The sequence below is a fragment of the Vigna radiata genome, chromosome 11, assembly GCF_000741045.1.
Source record: "Vigna radiata var. radiata cultivar VC1973A chromosome 11, Vradiata_ver6, whole genome shotgun sequence".
NCBI lineage: Eukaryota > Viridiplantae > Streptophyta > Magnoliopsida > Fabales > Fabaceae > Vigna > Vigna radiata.
In genome coordinates, this window is record NC_028361.1 from 7,444,753 (window position 1) to 7,467,591 (window position 22,839).

The following is a 22,839-nucleotide window of genomic DNA, read 5'->3' on the forward strand; positions in this document are numbered from 1 at the left end:
TAAAATTGTTTGTCAAAACAAAAAGAATTCACAAATTTGTTTATTCTTATTGAATTATTTTAAATTTTTTACTTATACTAAATGTTATCGAAAATAACTTGTTTTATATTGTTTTCTTATTACTTATTGAATATCCAGAAATTAATAGCATATTCATTTTTAGTAATATTTCTATTTTTTGAAGATAATTAATTTGAATATTGTTTAAAGTTTCACTGGTTCAGGAACTCATATTCAAAGATAGATATCAAACATTAAAAAACGAACTTAAAGTTATGAATTCATGAATTGGACTTAAATTAGGTCGTTTTCAATTTAAATGTTATTGATAAATACCATTATATTTGAGGTGTCATATGTGATTCTTTGTAACTTTTGTTTTGGTTTTATTTTAGGAAGTTATTATATTTATAGTCTTTATTTGGGTTACTCTCATGTTTTTGGAAAATGAAAATGATTTATAATTATTTTACCTATAAATAAAATACCGATTATCAAAACTCATAACTATTTTGACCTGAGTATTTTTTTTAAGTATGTTTTTAGGTCAAGAGGATTTTTATTTTTTGTATTTATTTTTGTTAAAAAATACTCAGTTTTTCATCTGAACATATATGAAAGTCATTTTAATTCTATTATTAAATTTTTTTCCGTACTTTTTTTTTTCCTGAATCCATTTATATAAAGAAAAACAAAAAAAATATGAACAAGTTTTATTTCTATGTTTATTAACATGAACTATAAAACTTTTTTCTAGAACCTAGTTATTTCATTAAAACTTATCACTTTCTTTAAGTTTAAGTTTATAAAATTTTCATTTCCCTCAAATTAAAGCTTTTAAAACATTTAGTCTAAATGAACAAAGGATTATAAACTGTATTTACTTTTATTAAATCGAATTGCAAATCCTATTTTCGTCCATCAGTGAGGTAATTATGTCCCTTGCTTTAATTAAATTATTCATTAAAAACAGTAAATTATAAAAAAAAAAATCACTAAACAGGTCTGGTTGAAAAAGAACTATTTAAAAAAAAAATCTTTTTTTTGAATGGAACAAAAGTTAATCTGTCATAGATAATAATAACAATAATAATTAGGCAAATTAATATTTTCATTTATTATTGTCAAAAACAACATTATTTGAATATTAATTGTTAAAGTAATCGGCATCTCACATTAATTAAATGTAAAGATAGTTTATAGTATACAAAAGATGAGAATTTTTATTATATAAGTAGGTGATGTGAGTATGGGTTATATTTAAATTTAATTTCAAATATAGTATTAAAATTTATTCTAAGGAGATTTAATGAGTTTATGAGTGTTTCATTAAGATGAATCTCTATATAAAGAAAAAGTACTTATAATTAAAGAAAAATTACTTATAATTAGTTTAAGGAAAAGTATCAGTGTGAATTTTGAAGAAGAAATTACTGAAAAACTTAAATTTGAGTAAGTAAAAATAAGAAAATTAAATATCATATAAAAAAAACTCAAATCCATTTTTTTTTTAAATTTTGGATTAAAGATTATATGGATATTTTATATGTGAACAAAACTCATATCTCATTAATATTATCCAACCCTTGTAAAACTACTTAAAAATATATAATATGGCACATAAAATGAATAAAACGACAAAGGTGGGTAAAAAATTTTCTAATGAACTCAAAATAAAGTAAAAAACTTGCACCATTGAGAGAAATAAAAAGAAAAAAAATTGTATACTTTGCATCAAAGGTTGATGGAGAAGCCATAATAAGTATCATGTGTGATCCTGAATTTGAAGGTAGCTTGAGTCATTATCCCATAATTAAAGATGTAGAAAGCAACAGTGGAATATCTAATTCTGCCATGCCTTTGCAAGCAATGTTGTAACTCTCAAGGGTGAGAATTTAGTCAAAGAAGGCTTAGTTGAATCTGAGGTTTGCCCCACCAGTGTTTGTCAATTATGTGGTTCCAAGAAAGTTTTCAATCTTTGGTATTATGTTCCATATTACATCAACTTGTGGACCCTTTTCATAAACTCGTAGGTGGAAGAAACTTTAGGGAACTAAGATATTATGTTCAAGATTTATGTAAATACATGCTAATCAAACTTCACACAGTTGACAAACTGTCTCAACACTTAAATATGCTAATTAGGTGGTCTCAGATACGAATACCATATTTAAAAACACTGGTTTGTATGAGGAATTCTTTTGCTCTGACCTTTGGTTATAACCTTTGGTTATTGCAACCAAAATAATAGCTTCCAGAGAAAAAGTGCAGTTAGCAGTAGGTTAACACAACTGGCAAAAGATCTAAAACTTGGCCACCTCGTTCTTTATAAATTATATTGACCTGGTTTTCTGAGTTTAACCCTCATTAGTTTATCTCCTACAAAGATTATCTGTGAAACATGTGTGAGTAGTATCCAGCTGCCCACGTGATTAAATGAATCAAAATGGCTGCCAAGTGATTAAATCTGAAAAAAAAAGTGATTACCTCTTTTTCAGTGTTATTATCAGTGCTTTCAATATTTTCATTTTCTTGACATTTAAAAGTTCTACCAATGTAATTTTTAATCCATATCAGAGAGCATTAGCAGTGACAAAGCTAAGGAAATGGTAAAATTCAGTGAAAGATGGTACAAAGGGTAACCTGTAATTCATTTAACAATAGAGTGAAGTTACAATTGTACATACATAACGATAGATAGTACATAATCATCTTCGGTTCCTCTCCCACTGTCCATCGCTGTTTGCCTTTTGGATTGTGTACACTTCTTTCTACTTTCAAGACAACAGAATACAAATGAAATAAATAGAAAATTCAAATTATACAGGGAAAGAAAATCAGAAAATATTGAACAAGAAATCTACAATTTGTGCCGTCAAGTCAAAGCAAATTATAACTGCCTACGAAGGCTGTCAATTCATGCTTGCACGATCCATATCTCTGCATATTATTGACCGCACACTCAGGGATATATTTGTCTCTATTTTTAAATGCATATCCCTGTCACATAGGAAAATAGTAAACATCAGCAGCCATTACTCATGAAAATAAGCTCATATCACTCTCTATACAAGCTTATTTTAATCATCTTCATGATTAAGCTTATCAAAATAAGTTATTTTCAGATATTTCAACAAGTTTCTGGGTTTAAATTTATAAGATGAGCTCTCATATGATACGAACAAATTGAATAAATGCTTAATTAAACTGTTTTTACCCAAATGCACCCTAAAATTAAGCCTAGAATAAATATTTCATGATTAATACCCAAATATCAATTTTTAGTAGATGTATACAGAACTAGAAAACAACTCAACTTACACATGGAATCTGTTGCTTGCCAACATCGGTGTCGCGGAATGAAATCAGGTTTTCACATAATCAACCCCGTCACGCTTTCTCTTGTTAGACTTTGAAAAGAAGCACATCTGAGCCCAACTCTTTTTCTGCTTAAGAGGCTGTGATTTAATATCTTTCTTTTCCCTCTTCTCAACAAGCTCAGCCATGTATTGAACAACAGCCTAGGATGAACCAACACATGGAAAATTGAGATAAATGAAACAGATTGAAATATCAAGGGAACAATATTAAACAAGAAAAACAAAAGGAAGTTACCTGAGCTCCCTTCTCAGCTATATCTCTCGGTGGAACTTCAAGAGGATTCTCTTCTGCTCGCAGGATGCGAAGTCGAGTGAGCATCCTAAACGAGTCAGGAAGCACACGTATCTGATTATTGCTGATATCCAATTCCTCAAGCATTTCAAGATTCCCAATGGATCTCGGTAAGTATCTCATGTCAGCAAAATTGTTGCCTATGTTCATCTTGACAAGCGAGGTGGCAAAACACAGGCTCTCGGGCACAGACTCGAGCTCATTGAAACTCACATTAAGTTCCTTAAGGTTTGTTAGAGATGACATTGTCGTAGGTAGTTGTTTGATGTTATTGTACCGCACAGACAAAATCTCGAGGCTCTGAATCTTTCCAACAGCTTCAGGCAGGGCCTTAAGTCGGTTATAGTCAAGGCGAAGCTCCCTAAGGGAAGAACAATTACCAACAGAGTGAGGAAGTTCCTCTACATCATTCGTTTCCACATTCAATACTTTTAGTCTAACAAGCGACCCTAGAGTATCGGGAAGCGCTGAAATCTGATTTGAACTCAAATCAAGCTCCTCCAGACGTATCAACCTGGTAAAAGATGCAGGCAGAAGAGTTAATTGGTTTCCCCGCAGATCAAGATAAACCAGACTGAGAAGATTTCCAACAGAATCAGGAAGCTCAGAGATTTTATTGGAATGCAAGTCCAATCTGGTCAATGATGAAAGCCCTCCAATCGTAGCAGGTAGGGCCATAATCCGATTCTCTGACAAATCAAGAGTAACCAAACTCGACAACTTCCCTATCGAATCAGGCAGCCAATCAACCTGGTCCGCCAACTTGTTCTGCAGATTGAGATCACGAGTCCCTTTCTTCGCAGACACTTCGATTAAGCTAGCAAGCTTTATCAAACTCAACTTATCCCCATCTTGACCTGAAACAACATTAACAAACACGATTTCCCACACTTTCACTTCCAACGTCCAATACAAGCAACAAAATACCAAATAACAACGACAAAACCTAATTCCACCTCTCAGTAACTAAACAACAAAGCCAATAAAAACAAAATTGAACGTTGAGCAGCATATCATATACGATCGATTACCTGCGGGAGCTGTGGGTTTTAACGATGGATTCAATATACTGGCTTTGGAAGGGATAGTGGGTTCAACTCCATACCCATTGGAGTAAAACGAGGATTTGACCTTCTTGACATAACTGTCATCCCGCGTGACCAATTCAGGACGTTCTTTATCCGGGTGGAACATTTTAGAAGTAGCAGCAGTGGCAGCAGGTACAGGTGAGGGCTTATCAAAACCACCAACGGAAACCGAAGCAGAAACAGAATTCATGGACAAATTCGTGGAAACCGAGGAAACGGGACCGTTAGAGTAGGATGTTTTGCGAGAAGCAGGTGCAGAGGGAGATGAAACGCACTTAGAAGCTCTCTGAATCAATTCATCGAACAGAGAATGAACGTTGTCGAGATCGAGAAGTTTGAGAGCCTCCCTCTTCTGCTCCTTGCTCTGGTAATACACGACGTTCCTCTGCATCTCTTGGAGCACCATAAAGAGCTCTTCGGGCACATCCACACCCTTGCTCTGTCGCGCTATGGCCTCAAGCCTGGCCTGGTCTTCCTTCTCGACATTGACGATCAAACCTCTGGCCACCTCCACCTCTTCAATCGAAGGACGCGGCGGCAGAGATCTGTGAATCCTCATAATCTCCTCCACCACCCCATCCACCGACGTCCAACTTTCCATCTTCCCAATCCACCCCAAAAATTCACAAACCTCCCCACCTCATTCCAGAGAGAGATCTGAAATCCCACAAGGAAAAGGATTGTTCTTTCAGTATAAACAAAACATCTCCTACCCTTCACCTATCTTATTCTTCTTCCTTCTTCAACTTGTTCTACTACTACTACTTCTTCTTCTTCTTCTTCTACAACTTCTTCTTGTTCTACTTCCCTCTCTCTTTTGTCTTATGCGGCACTTTTTTTGGTTTCCCCCTTTACCCTCCTCCCTTTCCTTAAATAACAGGACGACCACACCCTCTGTCCCCGTTAACTTTGTTTTCCCCGGCCCGCGGTTTTATTAACGCCTTCGTCAAACCAGCCTCAGACTCTATTATTTTGTTGATTCCCACCTATTTATACCGAACAAATTCAAATAAATTCATCATAATTTCCTGAGTTATCCCACATAACAGCGACACCCAGTTATGAGATAGAAACAAAATTGAGCATATAATAAAAAATAATAAATAAGTTTGTAGGAAAGGGAAGAGGGGGGACACGTCGAAAGGTGTATCCAGCTGGCACTGCCAATGCCATAACCCTTTTCTGCGGCTAACCCAACACAAGACTGCAACTCATCACGGAACAGGTAGATACAACACTGGATTTATGGACTCGGTCACTTTTTTCCAACCCCTCTTCCCTTATTATCCTTGTTTGTTAGTGTTACCAGGGTTGTCTTCATGATCAATGCTTGACATGATGTGATATGATAGTCCTCCCATGATCTCCATGGATCTCTCATTCACCCTCACGTGCTCTGCCATTACCTGTCCCCTTAACTTCAGGCGAACCCCGTGTACATGTTACCATCTTCCTCCTACACCTATTTAGTATCTACATAACCAACCAACCACCATAATGCATCATCATCATCCTCATCCTCATCCTCATCCACTCTTCTCCAATTTTTCACCTTTCCATCCCGTACGTAATCAAACATAAATTTACCTGTTCAACACTATTCAAAGTTTACATTTTTTTTTTCCATTCAGAATACCCACAATATACTTATTTACCAAAACAGTGTGTATTAAACGCGCATTTGCAGTGTTGGTGAAAGCGACATGCTTTTTAATTAGTTCAATTTTTTTTTTCTTAGTAAAGATGGAATCTTCCCCGAACACGCACGTTATTTGTAGTGAAGCTTAAGCACTGTTAGTGTATTTTTGGATTTGTGATGGTGAACCACCTCGCAACTCATTTTCATTCTTTATGGGTAAAATTAATCTGATTTACCCTCTTATGAATGAGCTAAAAGAATACACGACTTCGCTTAATCTATTATTGAGTTAAGTATGTTGACTTACCAACTGGTTAACCTGATTTAGAAAATTAAATAAATAGTATATTTTTAAAAAAAAATGCCTTAAACCAGCTCTATCCATTAGTTTGCAAGAAGAACAAGAACTATTTAACCCATGAAAAAGTTAGTAAATATTTTCAAAGCATGTTTTACTGGGTAGGGTGAAATTAGCTCATAAACTGAAACTCGTACTTTTCAGCATCTCTAATTAGTCTCTGAAGCATGTCTTTAATTTTTGGAACAAGTTGTGATAAGACATCAACAGTTGCAAAAAATGGATGCTGCTAAAAGATTAAAATTTGAGGAATTTAAGGTTATTTGATTGAAAGTACATTTAAAATACCAAACTTGAAATTCCTTCCAACGGATCCAAACCTTCCAGAAGAAATCCTTCATCGTGAACCGACCTACGCCATTTTTTTTATCACACGTCACTTTTGATCTTGTGTGTCTTAAAAGCTTAAAAGAAAAAAATGAAGGGAAAGAAACAGAAAAAAGGACCACCAAAAACTAGCAAATTCTAGAACATGACTATATTAAGAAAAGTTACTTATGTAAGATGATGAAAAGGTGACGATGTGAACGAGAAAGAAAAGATGGGTGTTTCAGAAATATAAAAGTATATTTCAAACAACTTGAGATTATTTTCAGTTAGAATTATTTAGTCTGATATTGATTGAGGTGATTTTTATCATGTTGATAGTGGGAATTTTTTTTATTGACTTTTTTAACTAATTTTTAATTGATATTGATAAAAAAATAATAATTTCGATGGAGGAGGTTGCATAAGGAGAATTTTTTTTCTGATTAACATTAAAAATCAAATTACATTCATAAAAAAACTTCTCATAAAGAAAATTTTAACTAAATGTCAAGAATAATAGGTATTTAACTAAATTTTATGATGTATATAACTAAATAATATTTTGTTTTTATGATGTATATAACTAATTACAAAATAAAATTTAAACAAAAACAAAAAAATCATTAAAAAATTAATTTTTTTTTATTTTAGAGTAATTAAGAAATAAATACCTTTTAAAAAAAATTATAAACTCACTTATTTTACAGGAATTAAAAATATATTTTTAGATTTATTTATAATCAATTTTTCAAAATTTAAAAATATGTACGGTAAAAGTAATAACTAAATAAAAGTATATTTTTAAAAAATCACACTAAGAAATAAGTATTCCATTTAGCAGAGCTAACAAGTGAGCTAATCTTTATTTATAACTAAATTTTTCTGATTTTATTACTCAATAAATGATACTAAATTTTATTGGGAAAAGTACAATAATCATTAAATACTCCAAATGCTGACAAAAACATGCAATGCACAGAAAATGAGAAGAGAGAAAAAAAAATTTAAAGTGGTTTGTCATTATTTAACGAAAGGGACTATTTTGACTCAAAAATTTAGAAGGACCAATTTCAAACACTTTTTTAAAGACGGACTAAACTGAGATTTGTCAACCAAACTAAAGACAAAGTTGGATATTAAATATAATATTATTATTAGAAAAACATGATGTAATGTGTTACAAAATTAATTTTTTTTCCTTTTTATTACGAAATGAAAATGAAAATGATACATGTATTGGTAAGATTTGTGTGCAACAATGAAATAAAGCATTAAAATATGATATAGGTAGGTTGTTTCATTAAGTTCTTCCTTTAAGTGATTTTTAAGCCTAACTTGATATTTATCTTTAATTGATGTGAGACTTCCAACCCATCCTATTCATACCGAGACATCAAGAAATATCGTTAGGATAGACTCTAACCATGACTCTAATACAATATTAGAAAATGATTTTTAAACCTAACTCAACCTCATTAGCTTGAATGGTGAGATATGTGTTGGAAAAACCTCACTATACACAATCAGATATTTTTCTAAAATTGAGTCTTACATTTATTGATAATTGAAGGACTTTAAATAGTCGTGATACTTACAATATTACGGAAATAAAAATAAACATTGAAAATAAAATATCAGTATCTCAAAAATAAAATTTGCTTAATTTATCATAAAATAATATTCTGCCTAGATAAACAGAAAATCATGACTACCCATCCCTATTTTATCTCTATCAAATCAAACTAAATATTACTAGACCCAAAACTAATAAAATAATATTTAAACAAAATTATTAATAAAATCTAAAATTTAAGTTTATCCCAACAAACTCCTCATAAACTTAAATTCTTACTTCCTTGCTTCCCAAGTGCATCATCCCTTGCTTCTTTCAATCATATTTGAGTTTGAGTTATCGAAGGTCTTGCTAGTCATATCTTGTTTCAAATATCTTCTCTCCAATATTTTCAGCTCTAGTTCATGCAACTGGTTCTTCTTTGCTTTTACCTGGGTTGTTAGACAACCATGCTTATCTTTTAAATACAGTACCTGATTTTTCATAAAAATTGAATTACCTTTTTCAATTATCTGACCCATGCTTAAAATATTGCTCTTCAATTCCGGAACATAATAAACATCCCTAATCTCTCCAACTCGTCCATCATTCTGAATATGCTGAATTATTCCACGCCCTTTCACGGTTACCTTGGAGTCATCTCCAAAAAACACAAATTTGGCCTCCACCTTGGTGAGTTCATAAAAAAAGTTCTCGTTCCCACACATATGATTGCTTGCTCCAACCGAGTTCGTAGAAATCTCATTAGCCTTCATCTCTTCTTCATCTTCTTCCCTATTCTTATCTGGTTCAATAACGCTAGATGCTTTCTCTTCCTTTTCAGGAGCCGTCTTCTTCAGCTTCTCAAGCTCAACCCTCTATTTATTCATAATCACTTCATCCACTATTGAGATCGAATTTTCCATGTCCACTGTATCCAAGCTCTTTGCCAGCAACAATTCTTTTGCATCTTATTCAGTAACAAGATTCGTCTTCCCCTTTGTCTCGATCTTGCAATACTTTGCAATATGACCAAACTTGCCACAATTGTAGCACTTTGTTGACCTACACTCGTTTGCATAGTGGCCGTACTTGCCACACTTAAAACACTCAACTCTTGATTGATCTTCTCGGCCTTTTCCTTGTCCTCGGTCACACCAGTTCTGTTGACCGGTTTACTCTTCATTATCATTCTCAAAATTACCTCGGCCACGTCCACCTCGTCCACCTCGTCATCGGCCTCCTCGCCCTCTTCCGCTAGGACCTCGACTTTGAGTAATCCGAGATTTATTTTAGTCAAATTGTACCTGTAGTGCTTGATTGTCGGGTTCAACCAGATCATCCCAACTCCTTCTCCTTTGTTCATGGGCTTCTAATGACCCGGCAAGTTCATCCACTGTGAGAACCGACAAGTCCTTCGATTCTTCGATGGTGCACACGATACTTTCAAATTCTTTTGTAAGAGATCTCAAAATTTTTCCCACAACCCAACTAGATGGCATTTGTTCTCCATTCCTGCCGAGTTGGTTGACCACCTTCTCCACCCGAGTTATGTACTCAATTATATGTTCTTTGGGCTTCATCTTCAACTATTCAAACTTTCCTCTGAGAGCTTGTATTCGGACTTGTCTAACGCGGTTGTCACCTTTATACGCAACCTTCAATATCTCCCAAGCTTCCTTTGTTGATTTGGTATTCGCTATTTTTTCGAATCTCAACTCATCTACCTAGAGAAAGTACAATGCTGACCCATCTCTTGCACGTGTTTTGTTTAGTGTTGTCATTCGTGCCACCTTCGTCCACATCAGGTTCAACATACCCGTCTTCCACCGTATCCCAAACGTCTTGGGATCTTAATAATGCCTTCATTTGTAGGCACCAATTATCATAATTGGTTTTTCTCGTCAATTGTGGCACACTCATACCATTGACAACCTTTACCTTCTCTCACAAAAAAATCAAGCATTCACTTTTACTCTCACGGTTGGTGTTTGACTCTCTTCCCTATTTTTTTCTCTCTCCGTACTCAGTGCATAAAACTTTGATACCACTGTTGGGAAAATCTCAGGATATTTTTCTAAAATTGAGTCTTACATTTATTGATAATTGAAAGACTTTAAATAGCTGTGATACTTACAATATTACAGAAATAAAAATAAATACTGAAAATAAGATATCACCATCTTAAAAATAAAATCTACTTAATTTATCATAAAGTAATATTTTACCTAGATAAACAGAAAATCATAATTACCCATCTCTATTTTATCTCTATTAAATCAAACTATATATTATTAAACCCAAAACTAATAAAATAAGATTTAAACAAAATTATTAATAAAATCTTAAAATTTAAGTTTATCCCAATAACATGCACCCCTTATGCATTATAATTTAGCCATAATTCTAGTTCACGTGAGACTTCAACACATGCTCTTCACATAGACATCTCTTCCTATTCTTCACACGCCATCCTCTATAACGTTTTTATTCCTTGTGCTAAGCATCACCTCTGCAACTTTACGATAATTGATCATTATTTGACCTACCGAAATTTCCCTGCATGTGTATTGGTGATTGATGAAGTCAAATTGAACGTGTTGTTAGGACACGATCACGTCATAGAAAAAGAAAAGGAGCCTACACAAAGGTTGCAGGCCAAGTGTATGTTAAAATGTTAATCACCAGTGACAATCTTTCTTATATGTTTCATTTCATTGGAACAGTGAAATAATGTAGAAAACAGCATGAAATGAGTATTTGTAAAGAGTAGAGAAAGAAAAGTGAAGACAGTGTTTGGTACGGCAATTTCAATCGCTCCCAAGATAAAAATATCATCTTTTGTAATTCCTCTACAATGTCCTGAAAAAGTAAAAATAAATTATGTAATTGGTCACAAAGCTTTCTCATTCTACCTTCATAATATAGTGAAATTTGAAATAAAAAAATTAAATGATTTTTTTTAAATTTATTAATCTCCAACATTTATTTTGATATCATTAAAAATCATATTTTACCTTTAGCTCAACTTTATGAAACTGAATATTAAGTCTCCTAAAAATCCAACTTGGCATTATGGTGGTCTAATATTAACAAATAACCTATAACTTTAATTAAGAAATTTACTTTAAACTTAATTTATTTATTATCTTTATTGACACCAGACTTTCTAATTATATTTACTATTTATCTAATCAACCATAGTCTAATTTTAGGACGTTATTCTAATCAAACATAAATTTCATCTTCATCTTGCACGGCCCAAAAGAAAAAACCTAAATATTGATCGGGAAAAAATAGATCTATGTAATAAAAAGTTTAAAATTTCTCTATTTAGTTCTATAATTCTTATTTCCTCTTATGATAAAAAAAAAAATAAAAATTTAAAAACTATTCTTTTTTGTTATAATAACAAAATCCCAAGTGGCACACTCTGTTTTATTGTGATCTTTGTTTCTTGAATATTCTTTACTTATTTTTTTATTTGTATAATGTGAATTATTGTTGATATGGATTCTCTTATTGTAATATATGACATTTATATTATGAATTGGGCCGGAAGAGTTGTGAAAAGGAACGTGTTTTTTACTAGTATCTCTGTAAAAAAAATGTTTATAAATTAAAATTAACTTTTATATACATGTTAAAAAATATCTAAAAACTTATATGATAAAGTTTCTACAAACTAATATATAAAAGACCAATTTCAATTTTAAGTTAAAAATGAAACAAATTGAGGAAAATAAATTAACCATTTTAGTTTTTTCTTATTTATAAATATATTGTGCATCAAGTGTACCAACAAAACAAAACAATTTTTTCAAACCATATAAATGCTTAAAATTTAAACATGTGCAATGTTAGGTGTATGTGAAGCTTCTATAACATGAAATAGACATTCAAAATTATATAAAAGAAAATAAAATAAAAGAGCAAGAGAAAAACGATGGATCCATGCACTCACCCTGCTCCAAAGGCTGCCGGAATCATTTCCATAGCTGCCGGAATTCGAGAATTGCTGCAGCCGGTGGTTGAAGTTAACGGCGGAGGAACCTCACCACTCGGCGGTGCCATCTTATCATTCAATAATTTTCACTCTGATATCTAAATGTTAGTTTATGAGAAGGACTTTTCGTATTGTTCTTTTTTATAGAAGCAAATCAACCATTACTTATTGTTCTTATTTTACATTTAATCAAAAGAGGAAATAATTAACAATTCAAAATGTATTGCTAGTTAAAATAAATACTTTTTTACAGAAATGTTATATAAATTAAGGAGAAATGATTATATTTAAAGGACATAAATTAAAAACAAGTAAACAGTTTAAATCCTTGCTGATTCTATAAAATATTAAAATTAATGATACATTATAAAATATATATTACGGCTCTAATTATTCTTCTACTTTTGTTTCTACCTTAGCTTTAATTTCATATTCCCTTTGTCAAAATTATTCAAAGTAATTACAATACAAATTGCAAATTGGTTTTCAAAGAAAACAACATAACAGAAGGAAAATAAAAAATACTACCATACTTGAATATAACTACCACAATTTGTGACATAGTTCCCAATTTCTATATCTATACAAAAATTCTTCATTTGTTCTTCAACATAGTTACTTTCAAAAGCAACAATCTTTCTCATAACCATAGTTTTGATCCCAATTATGAACATGAGTCAGGTGTATGTGAAAATTGGGAGGCAGTACTCCACGTAGAACCCCATATGTCTCTCTTTCAGATTTCATCACACAACACTAACTTACAAATTAGAAACTCAACACCATAGTTCACCCCAACCCAAACTAATGTAAAACCCTAGATCAAAAAATCCCTAATTTATTAACCTTACCTAGACACAAACGAATTCACTTATTGTTATAAACCACAACCAACTCCTCAATGCCACCAACATTCCTCAGCAACTCAGCAACTCTTGATTTCAAATTAAGAAAGCACTTCAATTCAAATTTTTCTTCCATTCCTTAAAGATGAAATTTCCTTCATAAACATAATGCATCCAAGTTGTCTTCTTCAATTCACACGTGTAATTAAAAACCAGACACGTGTCCAATAACAATGGGATGATGACAAGAAACATTGTTTGCAACGTCAACAAAAATAATAATTAGACATTGAGCACTAAATCCATGAATTTTTTAAGTATGGAGACTTTTGAAATAGGGATTAAAACTGAAATAGCGTGAAAACATAGTTAACAGTTACTTACATAAACCATTCAGAAAACTTGAGAAGATTCTTCATCCTTGTTTCCTGAATATTTTAGACATTAACACTTGAACTTGGGCAGAATGGAGACTATGTCCTTCCATCAAAACCTGAGGGAATTCTAATCCCAAATGCTGTGACACCCTCCGCCCCACAAAAGAAGATCGAAGATTGTGTTGTGAGCTTATCCCAATCTAAGGTTAGTTGGAGTTCTAACATCCTACAGTTTTCGTATTCACCCAGAACAAAATCCTACTGCTTTCATGGCCCCTTTCTCAACCGCTTTATTGCTGGAAATTTGGCATCCTCATAATTGATTAATTTTTCACCTGCGAGTGGAGGGTATAGCAGGAATTAGAGACGAAAATAAAGGAGTGTTACCCTCTGAAGTAACACATAAGACCAGAGTACCAGGTCAAGATACTGAGGTTAACAAAAAGAGGTTGTAAAAGTAACAAACTAACTAAATATGCATTAATGTTGTGATCATATTTTAAATTGCCAATATACATAAATTTTTACACAGCCAATATAGAAGATCAGCAATTGACATGTAACACAAACAAGACAACAAAATAAATACCATTGGTCACTTAAACTGTTGTAGATTACAAACACGGAATTAAGTCTAATGAAATAATAAGAGGTAACTAATTTTAACAATAAGAGAACTGAACAACTTTATTAATATTTGTATCATTTCATGTGTTGAACGAATTTAATTTATACGCTATAAATATATAATAAAAGTTCACTTTAATGTCACAGAAAATGAACCAGGTTTTGGTTACATGTAATGCAATATTTTAATTTTTTTAAAATTTGATAGATTTGTATATAATTGTGTAATTATTTTATTATTTTAAACCTAAGAAGAAGATTATTTTTATACGTGGGATGTGTCACATCCAGACCTAAATACAAGATGTGATCAAATATGGACCACGCTTAACAAGTTATATAACAATGAACAAAAAGAATCATAGGTTAAATAAATCTGTATTACGTGCATATAACCTAAAGAATAAGTATATTGAATAATATAAATTCAAGCATATAACTTCAATTAATCATTTTGAACAAACTGTGACCAAAAGACTTGCATGTTAAATTTTATCCCAACAATAACATAAAAACCTTTGCCCTAGTCAAACAAGTATATTAAAGGTTTAATACCTATTTTGGTCTCTCATTTTGGAGGGTTTATTCAAAGTTGTTCTCCTTTTTTTCAAAAGTTCATCATCGTCCTATATTTTGCAAAAACAACTCAAGTTGATCATTTTTTCTTACGACATTAAAAAACTAACGGCAAAGTTGCTCTCGTGGCCAAAATTAAATGAGCTGTCCGATTAATCCAATTAGTTGGCAAATTCGGCCAACAAGAGACTGCTACGTGGCAATCCTCTTTCCACTCAAACCCTAATCTCTTTTCCCCTTTCTCTGTTCAACATTGAGGTTCCCAACACCCTCGCCGCCCCGTGTGCCTCGGCTCTCTCCACTACTGTGTCGCGCTCTGTATCCCCGCCCTTCTCCACGATCACCATGCACCCGCTCCCGTCCGATGGCTACTAGTTTCCATGATGTAGACATCAAAATCTGTTAATCCATTATCTGACAACAGAGTTCCTCCCGGAGACCCCTCTGCCTTCATATGGCTTCCGACACTCCCTTCATCTGCATAAGCAGGGGTTAGTGGCAAAAAGAGGAGAAAGTGTTGAATCAAGAAGAACATGACAATGCCAGCACTGGCAGTTCTTCCACCAAGGAAACTATTTGTTCACGAGGATTTGGAATATGATGGTGGCAAAGCTTCCTCTGCAGAAAGAACTGTCCCTAAAGAATGTCATTCATCATCAGATTTCCAAAGATTTCATTTATGTGTTGAAACAGAACCACTGTTTCTTTCTCCTGGAAATTTAATTTCTGCGACAACTCAATTTCCTTGTTCTTCTCACGGTTCAACTTCAAAGGTAGAATCTAACCAGTCACCATCCATACCAAAAGACGAAGAGCAAAAGAGGAGTGAAACTTCTCAACCTAGCATTCCTCCCTCGCCAAGTATATTCCACGTCACATTTAATTATTTTATTTAACACATACAATGAAGTCACACTGCCAGAGCAACCAAAACTTTATAACTCATCAGGTTTTTGTTAGCTGGACAGTTATGCCGTTAACAAATTTAACGCCCAAAGCACAAAGGACTAAGTTTTACCGTTTTTGCAAAAAATAGGATCTTAGTGAACTTTAAAATAAAAAAAAAAGAAGACGACTTTGAACAAACCCTACAAAACGAGGGACCAATAAGCTGTCAAAACGGGTAACCCGGCTCGACCCGGCCTGGCCCACCACGGGTTGGTCACTTAGTGAGTCAACCCAATCCGGCTCATTTATTAGCGAGCCAGAAAAACTTGAACCCGGCCCAACCCACCACGGGTTGGTGGGTAAACGGGTTGGCTCACTAGCCCATTTAATTACATTTTTTTAAAATAAAGAAAAATACAAATTTTTTGTAATTTACATTTAAACAATTTTCACTTCCAAAAAATTATGTTAAAGACAATTCAAAATAATAATAAAAAGTACAATATAATCCAAATGTCATTCAAAAACAACACACCTTGACCCTTGTTCTTGTTGTCTCCAAATTCACTAATAAAGATTTTCCTAATATCAGAACAATTCCGACAATCAATAAAAAAATATTAGTAAAAAAAAAAAAAGAACCAATACTCAACAACATCAACAAAAAAATATTAGTTTAATCTGTAACATAATTTCTCAAATTCAAAGATATCAAAAAGAGCTCGTTCAAATAATATATACTCAAATTGTTTAAATAAAATGAATAAAATCTTATACAAGCATGTCAGAACATGAAAAAATCATTTCATGTCTTCAAATCCCCTAGAACAAAAAACAAATTTGCAAACCCCTACTTTTGTCATTATAGGGTTTTTCAAAAAAAAAAAGAAAGAGAAGTGAGAAAACAAAAATGTGGAAAAAAGAGAAGAAAAAAAGAATGGTGTTTTACCTGCTCCTTGAAGAATTTCAGTGAAGTGAGGGTGAGAGCTCCATTAAATGAGAGCAAGAGAGTGATTTGTGGGAGCAAAGGTTACTCTTTTGGTATACAGTGAGTGAAGAAAATATTTTATTTTTTAGGGTTCCATAAATAAAATAATAAATAAAAAAAGTAAAATTAGGTAGGTGGGTTGGTGGGCCAACCCGGCTCACCACGGGTTCAACCCGCATGAGCCGGGTCTAAATGAGCCGGATTGAAATCTGACCCGCATATAAGTGGGTTATATTTTTCAAACCCAACCCGGCCCAACCCGTGACGGGCCGGATTGGCTCGCAGGTTGTGACCCATTTTGACGGCTCTAAATATAAGTATTAAACCTATATTAAATAATAAAATAACAAAGTTCATTAATGCATGCGACTTTAATCAGAAATTTTAGACAAATTACCAAATATACATATTTGGTCATAATTCTCCTTCTATGTTATTAGAGTTACTTCGCACAACATATCAATTTCTCTTGTAGGAGTTATTTCCATCGATTATTTCCAAATTTATATGTTAATTCATTATCGTATGTTAATTTATCTGTTTTGAATAAGATTTCAATAAAACTAAAATCATGATCAGATAAAAAATGATAGAATATTTATGCTTCGTGATTTTTACCACTGATTATAGCAAATATAAATCTTTAGGACTAATGAGCGTATGATTTCGTTCTTTATTCTGATAGACAGTCTAACCTGTGCCAGAGGTTTTCCTAACACCTTCCACCTTTTTGTCGTTGGAATCCTTCAACAAGCAATCATAACCCGACCTCTTTGTGGAAACATTAACTATGCCCGGCGCCATCTTCTGTTCAGAATCTGAACATTGACCTTTGAAAGGCTCCATAAAACAAAACCTGAAACAGCAAGCAGAAATCACAGATGATTATAACACAGCAAATCCAAACAAACTCTTTGTTTTATTTCACTCCAATTTACAAGTAACATCAGACTTTTTGTGTGAAATATACGATAACATACCATTGTAAAGGCAAATTTCTGCTATCAAAATCTGTAGGTAATATTCTCCACTTTCTGCACTTGTCACATTGAACCCACTCATGATCAGGTTTGAAGACACAATTATCTATGTTCTGCAGAAGTAATAAAAGTAACAGTTAGTATAAGACCCACGGTATGAAGATACACATGTCAAAGTTCTGATTTTTCTCATGCAAGTACAGAAGTGAAAATCTACTTCATCTAATATCCTGTTTAATCACACGAAACAATATTGGAATCAATGTCTTACAAAGAGAAACAAGTATGTTAAAATCTACTTCATCTAATATCCTGTCTAATGTATTTCTAGTAGGTTTTTAGGAGCTTCCTTATTTTCCTAGTACGCTGAACTCCTATCCCTTATAAAAAGGGCAGTATGGTGTATTAGGGTTTAGAGAAGTGAGTAATAAAATTTTTAGTTTCTCTCAACTCTTTAAGTTGGCATCCAGAGCCAACCGCATGGGCTTTCAGTTCCTGTCATTGCCGCTACGTCTGTTGTCATTGTCCACCGCCACAGCTGCCACTTTTTCTGTAACAAAGTCAAGGGTTAGGTGTGCCTTGAGAAGCACGACTCACCCCTAGTGGTCTCCGTCTCATTCGCCTCCACACGTGCCGTCACATGTTGCCTATCCCCTAGTGGTTGGAAAACTCATCTATCTTACCATGACAAGATATGATCTTTCTTATCCAGTGGAAGTTGAATCAATTTATGCAAAATCAACACGTTGATCATTGGAGTGCAGTGATTCACATTTTTAGATACATAAAAGGAAACCCAAGACAAGGATTGTTGTATAAAAACAAGGAAAGCACTTAAATCGAACGATATTGTGATGCAGATTGGATTGGTGATCCAATTGATTGAAGATCTATTACATGATATTGTGTTTTACTTGGAAAGAATCTTGTATCTTGGAAAAGCAAGAAATAACGTGTTGTTGCTCGATCTAGTGCTGAAGTTAAATATCGATCTATGGCTTTAACTACATGTGAACTTGTGTGGATTAGACAACTTCTTCAAGAATTGAAACTTTGTGAAAATGAACCGATGAAACTGTATTCTGACAACCAAGCATCCCTTCACATTTTGCCTCCAATTTAGTGGTTCATGAGATGACAAAACACATAGAGATTGACTATTATTTTATTATATAGAAGTTGATGTCCAAGGAAGTTGTTACTAAGTTTGTCAACTCTAATGAACAACTCGGAAACATTCTAATCAAATCTCTAAGGGGGGTGTTGAAATATAATGTATTTCTATTAGGTTTTTAGGAGTTTCCTTATTTTCCTTGTATGCTGAACTTCTATCCCATATAAATAGGGTAGTATGGTGTATAGGGTTTAGAGAAGTGAGTAAAAAAAAAATTTAGTTCCTCTCAACTCTTTGAGTAAGTAAACGCCATTCATACAACACATCTCATGTAAAGTGGACATATTACAATTTAAACTGAATAATTGTACCAAATTCAATTAAATGAAACAACCTCGTATGATGGCTTATTTTGATAGAATAATAACAAGAACTTCAAAAAAAGAACGGTAGCTTTGGTAGAATTTAAAAGAAGAGTTTTACCAACTCAAGGGCGTCAAAATTTTTGTCCCAATATTCATCTGCTTTTCTACCCAGCCACTGCTCAAGACATGCATATTGTTCTGAGTCTTGGAATCCCTGCTTGTTATTATGTACCCACACCCGACCATCCTCGTCATCCTATAAAAAAAAGAGGAAAAAAGTACAAGAATTTAGATGTTGTACAGAGCAAGAAAAATTTTACTGAATAAATAATTTTTGTATAATTGATTGCAGTGACATAACAAGTTTAATCAAAATTTGAAACGTCATCAGAAAAAGTTCCATAGGAAACTTGGCTTGTTTAATTATCAAAGCACCACTCAAAATGTGAAAAGACAAGCTAATTTTTTAATCATTCATTAGAAAAGATGCACATCACCGATAAAGTTAACGATCACATAAATTTAACTTTTCACGGTTCCCGGAAGAAACCGCAAGTGATGAAGCAATTCACCTTATCCACAGTAGAAACAAAGAGAGTAATTGTATTTAGCAAATATTACATTAGTGCATATAAAGGTCCTAGCCCAAAAGCATGAATTCTGAAAAACATTTCTTCGCCATATTGGTCACCCCACAAGCTTTTCAAGTTAGGATGAGAAGTGACCAACTCTAACATTTTGACCAGTAATGTTTGCAAGAGTGTGTTGCCAACTCCTCAAATGAATGAATCAAACCAAGAAACAGGCATACACTTATTAGTCTAACAAGGTTACACTATGGAATACAAGTAAACCAACAAGAAAAAAAGCCACTCTTTGACAAAATGAAATTGGAAAATAAATACCATTAAATTGGTCACATCAACAACACCAATTACACCCCGGCCAACATCAGCACTATGAATCATTCCACCAACTCTCTTGTAAGCCTGAGAAAAAAAAAACAAATTTAGCTTACTTATGAAAAGTATTCAGGTTAAGCATACACAGTTAACTCCAAAATTTAGCTGCCTCTCCTTGAGAACTAAAACTAAGAGTGCATTGCACGACAAAGCTCTTACAATGGATTTCTCAAGCACAACGCAGAACCAAATATAATGACTAAAAGTTCTACATGATGAAAATTATATATGATACAAAGACCAAGCAAACCCACATTATATCGCATGTTTGAACTTAGATGTCTACATGATGACCAGTAATAAATGTGAACATCTGTTAGGGAATTAATTGTATATAGAAGGAAAAGAAACGTTACAGGTCCTAACTGCCAGGGCAGTTAGGTATTGGGGGGGTTTGTTCTGTTAGTTCTGTTAGCAGAGTCTATAAAATGGGGAGTAGGGAGTTTACTCAGTAGATTTTGGAGTATTATTGTTTTGCGAGAACTCTTGTAGTTCTTTGGAGAGAGATTAAGCTCTCGGATTGCTTTGTAAACACCATTCTTTTTGTTTCTTGGCAATAAAAGGAGACTGCACAATTCAGAGGAATTGTTCTTTGAGTGTTTTTCGAGTGTTGTCCATAGGTTCTTGACTACAAGAACCTATCAATTGGTCCGACCTGCCGGATCACGAAGGAGAAGAGCCAGCGATGGGAAATGAGACAGAGGGCAGATTAGATAACTTGGAGATCGCAATTGAGGGAATCAAGGATGAGACCGCAGCAATCAGACGCGACGTGCAGCAATTGATGAAGATGATGGGTGGAGGTTCGAACCATCAAGGGGGTGGTTCTGAAGGAAGCAGCAGTTCGGTGAACGAGAACCCAGGGAGGGGCGAGACTGGGGGAATCGCACGCAATTGGAGGAAGAAGGTGGAACTGCCATCATTTGAAGGCGGAGACCCATACGTCTGGATTAATCGAGCTGAGAGATTTTTTGACATTCAGAAAGTAGCAGAGGAGGATAAGATTGAACTCGCTTACATGAGTATGGAGGGAAGCGCAAGTTATTGGTTCAAGTATTGGCGGGAGAAATCCAAGAATCGAACGTGGATGGGTTTGAAGGATGGGTTGATCAATAGATTCGGTGGTGGGTTCTGGGGGACGGTCTACAAACAGATGGCCACCCTAAGGCAAGAAGGAGCACTGGAAGAATTTGTAAGGAACTTTGAGATGTTACTAGGGCAGACCCAGGGCCTATCGGAGGAGCTAATTCTGGGTTTCTTCCTGGCGGGATCAAGAGAAGACCTTAAGGGCCAGGTCAGAATTCAGAGACCCCAAGATTTGATGGTCACAATCAGGGTGGTGAGAGACGTCGAGGGCGCCATCAACCGTGCATGCGGAGGAATTTGGAATGGGTTCAAGGTGCAACCCGCGGGTACTCGAACTGCGTCGGCGATCACAAGAAATGATGGAGATCGAGGTCTCGCGACAAGAATTAGTGGGACAGAGGGAGTGGGTCCGGCCAGGAGAGAAGGGGTGACGGGGGCGAATAGCACCAACGCAAGAGTTAATACCCCCGTAGGAGGAGAAAATAAAGTTCGGATGGTCAGAAACTTACCTTATCCGGAGTTTCTGAAAAGGCGTGAGGAGGGAAGGTGTTTCCGGTGCGGCGGACCATTTACGCCAGGTCATCGATGTACGGGGAAGAGTTTAAGGGTACTATTGATGGCGGAGGACGAAGAGGAGGAGATGGAAGAAAAATTGAAATCGGACGCGAAACCCCTGGAGTTGTCGGTCTATTCGGCGGAGGGCCTGACTCCTCCCAAGACGATGAAGTTGAATGGGGTGATAAGGGGAAGGAGAGTGGTGGTGCTTATTGACAGTGGGGTCAGTCACAATTTCATTGGCCGGAGTGTGGTGGAGGAGCTGGGGCTGCCGGTGACAGACAGACCTACTTATGCGGTGAGTTTGGGCGATGGTCGGAAGAAGTGGACCGGAGGACGTTGCGAGAAGGTGAGATTGTAGTTGGGAGACGTGGTCGTAGAAGAAGACATGCATGTCTTTGAACTGGGGGGAGTTGATCTAATACTGGGCATTGCTTGGTTAGCGACATTGGGGGAAGTGACTATTAATTGGGGAAATATGTCCATGCAATATGTCGTGGAGGGAGAGAAAAGGGTGATCAAGGGGGATCCAACTTTGGCGAGACAGCTGGTGAATCCGGGAGCTCTAGCAAAAATAATGGATGCTGACTCATGGTTCTTGGTTTGGGAAATGTGCGTAATGGAGCAGGGAGCACAAGGTGATGTGTCGGGTGATTTGACTGAAGGGCAGCAGGATTAGATATTGTGTTTATTTCATTTACATGTTCATTTGTATTTGGGCTTAGCCCACACTCTTATTATTATAAATACATTACCCTATGTGTATACACAGACACATAAGGGAGATTTCCCCTCATCTCTTTTACTATTTCATATGGTATCAAGAGCTTAGGTTCTTTTCCAGTCGTCTCC

At 34.6% G+C, this 22,839-nt stretch overlaps 3 protein-coding genes across 17 annotated transcripts in view; all 3 read right to left on the reverse strand.

Annotated features, from left to right (window-relative positions):
• Nucleotides 1–2,620: 2,620 nt before the first annotated feature.
• On the reverse strand, nt 2,621–5,776 carry LOC106777881 (plant intracellular Ras-group-related LRR protein 4). 4 transcript variants are annotated; one of them, XR_002670022.1, is made up of 5 exons: nt 4,704–5,765; nt 3,616–4,529; nt 3,322–3,521; nt 2,865–3,000; nt 2,621–2,771 (listed from the first exon to the last, which is right to left on the reverse strand). XR_002670022.1 is itself a non-coding variant. In XM_022787349.1 (4 exons), exons 1-3 carry the CDS (start codon nt 5,359–5,361, stop codon nt 3,366–3,368), a joined length of 1,728 nt encoding a protein of 575 aa, XP_022643070.1. In that variant the 5' UTR covers nt 5,362–5,776; the 3' UTR covers nt 2,621–3,000; nt 3,317–3,365. The 4 variants fall into 4 exon arrangements, 2 of the variants coding, with proteins under 2 accessions (XP_022643070.1, XP_014521181.1); XR_002670021.1 differs by having other exon boundaries at nt 2,621–2,774; XM_022787349.1 differs by having other exon boundaries at nt 2,621–3,000; nt 3,317–3,521; nt 4,704–5,776.
• Nucleotides 5,777–8,938: 3,162 nt separating this feature from the next.
• Nucleotides 8,939–12,692, reverse strand: LOC106776699. Its single transcript, XM_014664177.1, has 4 exons — nt 12,583–12,692; nt 9,688–9,925; nt 9,113–9,496; nt 8,939–9,070 (listed from the first exon to the last, which is right to left on the reverse strand). The coding sequence occupies exons 1-4, from the start codon at nt 12,690–12,692 to the stop codon at nt 8,939–8,941; spliced, it is 864 nt and encodes a 287-aa protein (XP_014519663.1).
• The window catches only part of LOC106777695 (MORC family CW-type zinc finger protein 3), a 31,600-nt gene continuing 21,287 nt past the window's right edge, over nt 12,527–22,839 (reverse strand). For 3 of the 12 annotated variants that reach the window (XM_022775849.1, XM_022775850.1, XM_022775848.1), the window contains 5 exons: nt 20,290–20,373; nt 19,503–19,640; nt 17,906–18,018; nt 17,621–17,781; nt 14,578–15,526 (listed from right to left, as the gene is read on the reverse strand). In XM_022775849.1, coding sequence (XP_022631570.1) covers nt 15,390–15,526; nt 17,621–17,781; nt 17,906–18,018; nt 19,503–19,640; nt 20,290–20,373 — 633 coding nt within the window. In that variant the 3' untranslated portion in view covers nt 14,578–15,389. Of the gene's footprint in view, nt 12,716–13,139; nt 14,182–14,575; nt 15,527–16,472; nt 16,520–17,620; nt 17,782–17,905; nt 18,019–19,502; nt 19,641–20,289; nt 20,374–22,839 lie in introns of those variants that run through there. The other 9 variants (XM_022775856.1, XM_022775855.1, XR_002666008.1 and 6 more) reach the window with 8 other exon arrangements.

Excerpts from the sequence above, each read along its gene's own strand:
- LOC106777881 (XM_022787349.1), bottom strand. The coding sequence starts at position 5,361 with ATGGAAAGTTGGACGTCGGTGGATGGGGTGGTGGAGGAGATTATGAGG. Across the intron at positions 4,530-4,703 it reads AAAACCCACAGCTCCCGCAG|GTCAAGATGGGGATAAGTTG; the intron begins GTAATCGATCGT and ends ATGTTGTTTCAG. Across the intron at positions 3,522-3,615 it reads TAGCTGAGAAGGGAGCTCAG|GCTGTTGTTCAATACATGGC; the intron begins GTAACTTCCTTT and ends GGTTCATCCTAG.
- LOC106776699 (XM_014664177.1), bottom strand. The coding sequence starts at position 12,692 with ATGGCACCGCCGAGTGGTGAGGTTCCTCCGCCGTTAACTTCAACCACC. Across the intron at positions 9,497-9,687 it reads CGGCCACTATGCAAACGAGT|AGGGTTGAGCTTGAGAAGCT; the intron begins GTAGGTCAACAA and ends ATGAATAAATAG. Across the intron at positions 9,071-9,112 it reads CAATTTTTATGAAAAATCAG|GTAAAAGCAAAGAAGAACCA; the intron begins GTACTGTATTTA and ends CTAACAACCCAG.